The following is a 7,628-nucleotide window of genomic DNA, read 5'->3' as shown; positions in this document are numbered from 1 at the left end:
AGATGCTTGGCAACTGACTCATATTTATGATGGTTGCAGCGTCCCGGGGTCATGTGATCCCCTTTTGTGACCTTCTGACAAGCAAAATCCACGGGGAGGCCAGATTCACTTAACAACCGTGTTACTTAACAACTGTGGCAAGAAAGCTCGTAAAGTGGGGCAAAACTCACTTAACAACTGTCTCACTTAGCAAACATAAATTTTGGGCTCAATTGTGGCTGTAAGTCGAGGACTACCTGTACCAGATTTTTATTTCGTTATAAATTAATAGCTTTTCTTGCTGTTTTGTTGTTGTTTTATCCTTTCTTTGGTGCAGATCATATGCGTCCCTAGCTATGAGCTTGTCAAGTAAATCACTGGAAGCTTTCAAGAAGAGACAGGACTGCCATCTGTCAGAAATGGTGTAGGGTCTCCTGCTTGGGTGGGGGGTTGGACTAGATGACCTCCAGGATCCCTTCCAAATCTGTTATTCTATTCTATTCTATTCTATTCTAGTCTATTCTAGTCTAGTCTAGTCTAGTCTAGTCTAGTCTAGTCTAGTCTAGTCTTATTTCTATCCCATCCTATCCTATCCTACCCTTATTTCTATCCTATCCTATCCTATCCTATCCTATCCTATCCTATCCTATCCTATCCTATCCTATCCTATCCTATCCTATCCTAATTTATATTCTATTCTATTCTATTCTATTCTATTCTATTCTATTCTAGTCTAGTCTAGTCTAGTCTAGTCTAGTCTAGTCTAGTCTAGTCTTATTTCCATCCTATCCTATCCTTATTTCTATCCTATCCTATCCTATCCTATCCTATCCTATATCCTATCCTTTCCTTATTTCTATTCTATTCTATTCTATTCTATTCTATTCTAAAGTCACAGTGGAAAAAGACTTACTTCTTTATGGAGCATTTACTCCTGACTTAGAGATGGCGGCCAACACCAAGTTGTGGCAAAATAGCACCAAATCCACCCCTTTTCCTCACAGCTCTCCACCCGACTGATCAATCTGCTTGGATGCCATGAGGGGCCCACACGAGTTACTAGATGGAGTTCGGCATGACTGGCCTTGAATTGAGACATTGGTATAATAAAAAAAAAATCCCTCCTCTCGTCTTTCTGTTTTTTGTTTTTTAACGCGAAGGGGCCTCAGATGGCCAGGAAGAACAACGAGGAGGGTGTTCTACTGTGGAAAGGACATTTTTGGCTTGCTAAGTCCAATTGTACTTATTCATGGGCCGCGTGGTGACATTTGATCCTGTTTACAGAATGGAAGTTGCTTCTCTGATTAAGCTGCTTTTTTTTCCTCTGTGGACCTAGAAGAGTAGAAATTCCACAGGGTCATGGGAGAGGTATTTTAAACACTGTCATTGCAGCATCAGAATAAAATTTGTCCTCCCAGCTGTCCAACAGGAACAACAGGGGCTTGTGTGGAAATCAGGACACTTGGAAGGGAAGAGCGTGTTTCCTCTAATCTGACCGCTTCCTTGTCCCTCGGAAAAGGAGGAGGAAAACGCCTCAAGAAATCTTAAAACACACCTGAAGAGAGAGGAAGGGATGGGATCAGCCCTTGGTGGGCACTAAACTCAAAGACAGATACAGGGAGTCCTCGGCTTACGACCACAATTAAGCCCAACATTTCTGTTGCTAAGTGAGACAGTTGTTAATTAGGTTTTGTCCCATTCTACGACCTTTCTTGTCATAGTTGATAAGTGAATCACTACAGTTGTTCAGTTTGTAACACAGTTTCCCCATTGACTTTCCTTGTCAGAAGGCCGCAAAAGGGGATCACATGACCGTCGTAAATATGACCCTGTGACCGTCGTAAATATGAACCAGTTGCCAAGCCTGTGAATTTTGATCATGTGACCACAAGGATGCTGCAATGGTCATGGGAAAAACGGTCGTAAGTCACTTTTGTCAATGCCACTGAAACTTTGAACAGTCACGAAACAAACTGCTCTTTAAGTCCAAGACTACCTGTACCGTCTTTGACAAAAAACAAACAAAAATATTGAGTGATGTTCACAAATGAAAGGAATTTAAGGGTCCTTGGTGCTTTCTGAGCTTGGCTGGTTTCTTGCAGATATTTCATTACCCAAACTAGGTAGCCACATCAGTCATCATCACTCTGATGAGGTCACCTAGTTTGGTAATGAAACGTCTGCAAGAAAACAACCAAGCTCAGAGACCACCTCATTTCAACCCTGAGCTACAAATATTCTCCTTTATCAGAAGGGGATTTATTCTTCAAGAAATATTAAATGGAGGCAAGAAGATTCAAAGTGCTACCATCTGGATTCTTCATATTATGAGCATTGGCAAAGGGTTTCAGGGTTCAAATATACCCTAGATTACAGGGGTAGGCAACCTTGGCTCTTTTATGACTCGTGGACTTCAACTCCCAGAATTCCTGAGCCAGCCATGCTGAGGGGAAAGGGAGAGTTTCCAAGCTGAGCCATGCTGGCTCAGGAATTCTGGGAGTTGAAGTCCACGAGTCATAAAAGAACCAAGGTTGCCTACCCCTGTCCTAGATAGTCCCAAAGGTGCTTTTTCAAGGAGGCAAGTGGACTTTATTGTTTCTCTTTGAAGACGTTTCGCTTCTCATCCAAGAAGCTTCTTCGGCTCTGACTGGATGATGGGGGAATGGAAGGATTTATACTCCTTGCAGACAGCTGGTCATTTGCATTCTTTGAGGGAGTCGTTGAGGCCACCTGCAGGCTTATCTGTGTCGTCAGGGTCACCTGAGTAGTGCAAATGGGTGTGGAGCCTTCTTGGAATTGTTGAAAGGACTCTGCTGAAAGTCCACATTTTGGACAGAGAGGACCGCTGGTTTGAAAGAGGGGTCAAAGAGGCCATCTATGTCAGAATTGAGCAGCCCTCTCTCAACAAAGGGGACGGATATGACATCATCTATCTCCAGTCTACAACAAAGTCCTTTCAGCAGTTCCAAGAAGGCTCCACATCCATTTGCACTACTCGGGTGACCCTGAGTATAAATCCTTCCATTCCCCACCATCCAGTCAGAGCTGAAGAAGCTTCTTGGATGAGAAGCAAAACGTCTTCAAAGAGAAACAAGGAATCCAGTTGCCTCTCGAAAAAGCACCTTTGGGACAACCATGACCTGGATGACTGAGAATCTCCACAGACATACCCTAGGTAGGTCCAGCTATGAACTGCAATGGATGCTTCATTTTTTTTCCCCGGTTGAGAAATGGAAGAGGATTCCCCTGGACTGAACCGTCCATTTCTGAATGATTTGTGGGGGAAAAAAAATCTCAATCCAATATGGGGTCTTGAAGATCCCGCACCTCTTTCTTGAAATGACAAAAATCAGAGGTCTCTTGTGAACTAAATTAATTAGGTCAGCAGTAGAAGCTTGAGCTGAGGCATCAGGAATTTTGAAAATATGTCATGGGCACACTCAAAAAATGACTGCTCTGGCACCAGGGCCAGCCAAAGGCAAATGATAGACGCCGCTCCCCAACAGCCTTTCAGTTAAGGCAGTGTTTCTCAACCTTGACAATTTTAAGGCTGGCTGTGGAATTCTGGGAGTTGAAGTCCACATGCCTTAAAATTGTCAAGGTTGAGAAACACTGAGTTAAGGGAATAAAGCAGCCATTAAGTTAGGGGTCCTCAAATTTGGCCACTTTAAGACTTGTGGACTTCAACTCCCAGAATTCCCCAGCCAGCATGGCTGGCTGGGGAATTCTGGGAGTTGAAGTCCACAAGTCTTAAAGTGGCCAAGTTTGAGGACCCCTGCATTAAGCGAATCTGTCTTTCCCCACCGACTTTGCCTGTTGGAATTTGGCTGGGAAGGTCACCAACGGTATTCACATAAACCTGGGACGTTGCCACTGTTGTATGTAAATAAGCAACTGGATCTTGATCACATGATTGTGAGGATGCAGCAGTGGTTGCAACTGCGAGGAGCGATTCTATGTTTTTCAGTGCCATTTTGGTTGCTAAACAAATAGTTGTACCTGTAATAATTGTCACCATTCCCCCTCCTGCCCTCCAGTTAACCTAGCTTAATGGAAGTGATGGTTTTAACCAGGGCTTTTTTTTTCTCACAGAATGCCCAGAACGGAGTTCCGGCATCTTTTTTGGATGGAACCTTGTAGGGTAGGCAAGGCGGGCTGTATGACGTGTGTGAGTTCCGGCACCTTTTTTTTTTTTTTTTTTTTTTTAAGAAAAAAAGCACTGGTTTTAACACTGCAGAGAGTCAGAGCTGACTTTCAGTAAAATTATATATTGAAAAAACACTGCGGAGGGTATCAAACTGAAGAAATCTGGGATGCATAACGTCAGTGTTCATGACGCCTTACTAGTCCATGTAAAAGCAAGCTCAACTCCTGTCTGTGGAGAGATACTCAGTCCTCCATGGTTGTCCCAAAGGTGCTTTTTCAAAAGGCAACTGAACTCATCTGAGAAGGTTTTTTTTTCCAAGGGTGACTGCAAAGAATATAAATCCTTCCATTCTCCATCATTTAGTCAGAACTGAAGAAGCTTCTTGGATGATGATGATGATAAGAGTAATAATAATAATAGAGTTGGAAGGGACCTTGGAGGTCTTCTAGTCCAACCCCCTGCTCAAGTAGGAGATCCTATACCATTTCAGACACGTGACTGTCCAGTCTCTTCTTAAAAACCTCCAATGATGGGTCACCCACAACTTCTGGAGGCAAGCTGTTCCACTGATTAATTGTTCTAACTGTCAGGAAATTTCTCCTTAGTTCTAGGTTGCTTCTTTCCTTGATTAGTTTCCATCCATTGCTTCTTCAGGTGCTTTGGAGAATAGCTTGACTCCCTCTTCTTTGGGGAAGCCCCTGAGATATTGGAACGCTGCTATTTTGTCCCCCCTCATCCTTCTCTTCATTAGACTAGACATACCCAATTCCAGCAACCGTTCCTCATATGTTTTAGCCTCCAGTCCTCTGATCACAAGATGAGAAGTGAAATGCCTTCAAGGAAGAACAAAGAAAGTCCAGCTGCCTTTTGAAAAAGCACCTTTGAATCAACTCCTGACAATTTCATGGATGTGACCATGTTGTTGTCTTGGCAACAGTAGGGAAATGTTTGACACAAGATGTGCTTTTATCTTCTCAGTTTAGCTTACAACTCTGGGATTTCCAGCAGTGTCCAGTAGAGTACTCATCAATTCTGACCCTCTTTAGCTACTTGAGTGTCAGCCATGGGCGATAAATGTTGTATTGTAGGTGGATACTACAAGTATGAACTCCCCTCAAGTTTCTCAGATGTTTAGGCTGAGGAGAAACACACGAATGCCCGCCAAACAGGTCTGAAATGTTGCTTTCTGTTGAAATTGGGTGAAATCCCAAATAAAACAACCTAAATAGGTCATGGAAGCTTCTAGACACACAAGGTAAGACCTTAAACAATGGCATCCTCAAAGAAGATGGCATAAGTGTATAAATTGCAGGTACAGGTAGTCCTCGACTTATGACCACAATTGAGCCCAAAATTTAAGCAGGATGTTTGTTAAGTGAATTTTGCCCCATTTTAATGATCTTTCTTGTGACCGTTGTTAAGCGAATTATTGCAGCTGCTAAGTTAGTAACACGGTTGTTAAGTGAATCCGGCTTCCCCCATTGTCTTTGCTGGTCAGAAGGTCACAAAAGGGGATCATGTGACCCCGGGACGCTGTAGCCGTCATAAATATGAGTCAGTGGCCAAGCGTCTGAAATTTGACCATGTGACTGTGGGGATGCTACCGTGGTCATAAGGGTGAAAAACAGTCATTAGTCACTTTTTTTCAGTGCCGTTGTAATGTCATTAAATGAACTGTTATAAGTCCAGGTCTACCTGTATTGTCATTGTAATTTCACATCAGACCCTTCCATCCTGGTCAATTTATTACATTTTCCTTTCCTCCTTACCAACATTTCTGAATTCTCCTAAATCCACTGATAATCGTCATTTGAGGTATTTTCAAACATGTTCTTAAAAGTGCAGGAAAAAAAAAGTGACGGGACAGACAAACACATACGTGCAGAGAACATGACATGAGCCACCGTCTTCGCCTCTTTCCCCTGAACTTAACAAGACAAAAAAGTACAGAAATAAAGCAATTAAAAACCAGATAGAAGTGATAAAAAGAGAGAGAGAACAGACTCGACGTATGAGGTAATCTTTCACATCTCGGAAAAGTCATTTTACACACAGCAGTTCAGCCATTTAAAGCCAGCAGAAGACAATCCGTGGTCAAAGGACTGGAAAGCAGAAAGAGATGGGATGGAAAATTAAGGCTTCCTTGTGGAATTTAATCTGAATTCCTTTGGTGCTCTCCTCCTTAGCGTAGCCGAAGGACTCCATGTCTTTCTTTTTTTTTTTTTTAACTCTCTTCCCCAAAGTGGTTCGACTTGTAGTTTAGGCCTCAAATGAGATCCGAGAATGGAGATGAAGGTATATCACAGATCACGGTCTGTCTTTCTGCACCATGACACTGCTTGGAGGCAGTTCCTGAGTAAAGGAGATTGTTTCTTCGTTTGAGAATTAACAAGGAATTGCTACCCAAAGCGAAATTTGAGTCTGTACTTGATGGGTTTCTTCTGAGGTACTTTGGGCTTGGCTGGAAGAGCCACCACCGGTGGTCTTCTCTTCTCAGGGACGGCTACCGTAAAAGAAAGTTCTGGTGGTTCGGTTTGTTTGAACCGCGGAAGGAAATGAGTGGAGACATGCTGGGGTTTTACTCGCGGGCTGCACCCACGCTTGGCTTTCCCTCTCTTGTTCAAAGCCACGTACCACTCTCTTCCGGTTTTGCCCGTCCGGTGGACCGCCGAGGAGTAGGTGTTATAGCTGTTTTCTTGAAACCGCTCCCTGAACTTGCAGTCATCGGTGAATTTGGCCTGAAAAAAAAGAAAAAAAAAGCAGGTATTGACAAAAAGGAAATTAATTTGCATTAGCATTAAATCTCATTACATGTCCCTCTACTTCAGGGGTAGGCCACCTTGGCTCTTTGATTACTCATGGACTTCAACTCCCAGAATTCCTGAGCCAGACATGCTGAGGGGAAAGGGAGAGGTTTCCAAGCTGAGCCATGCTGGCTCAGGAATTCTGGGAGTTGAAGTCCACGAGTCATAAAAGAGCCAAGGTTGCCTATCCCTGCTCTACTTTCTTTCATCTATTAGTGGCACTTCCAGAGCATCCCCTTCCAACTCAAATAACCAAACCTGATATCTTATTTTCTTCTGTTTTGCTTTATGAAACTAAACAAAAAAAAAAAGGTTCAGGACCTCGTTTTTCAACAATTTGTTTAGTGACCGTTCAAAGTTACACTGGCATTGTAAAAAAGTGATTTATGACCATTTTTCACACATACGACCGTTGCAGAATCCCCATGGAGATTTTTAAGACTGCACAATCACCTGTCCGGGATGGTGTAGGTTCTCCTGCTTGAGCAAGGGGCTGGACTAATAATAATAATAATAATGATAAAGTTGGAAGGGACCTTGGAGGTCATCTAGTCCAACCCCCTGCTCAGGCAGGAAACCCTATACCATTTCGGACAAATGGCTGTCCAGTTTCTTCTTAAAAACTTCCAGTGTTGGCGCATTCACCGCTTCTGGAGGCAGGTTGTTCCACTGGTTAATTGTTCTAACTGTCAGGAAGT

The 7,628-nt window shown here is 43.1% G+C and overlaps 1 protein-coding gene across 1 annotated transcript in view; it reads right to left on the bottom strand.

Annotated features, from left to right (window-relative positions):
- Positions 1-6,525: 6,525 nt before the first annotated feature.
- The window catches only part of FGF5 (fibroblast growth factor 5), a 23,595-nt gene continuing 22,492 nt past the window's right edge, over positions 6,526-7,628 (bottom strand). Inside the window, exon 4 of the mRNA XM_015832354.1 lies at positions 6,526-6,864. Within this exon, the coding sequence (XP_015687840.1) occupies positions 6,526-6,864 (339 nt within the window). The remainder of the gene's footprint in view (positions 6,865-7,628) is intronic.

The sequence above is a fragment of the Protobothrops mucrosquamatus genome, unplaced genomic scaffold, assembly GCF_001527695.2.
Source record: "Protobothrops mucrosquamatus isolate PMUCROS unplaced genomic scaffold, P.Mucros_1.0 scaffold3, whole genome shotgun sequence".
Lineage (NCBI taxonomy): Eukaryota > Metazoa > Chordata > Lepidosauria > Squamata > Viperidae > Protobothrops > Protobothrops mucrosquamatus.
Note: the sequence above shows the minus strand (reverse complement) of the source record. Positions and strands in the feature narration are given on the sequence as shown.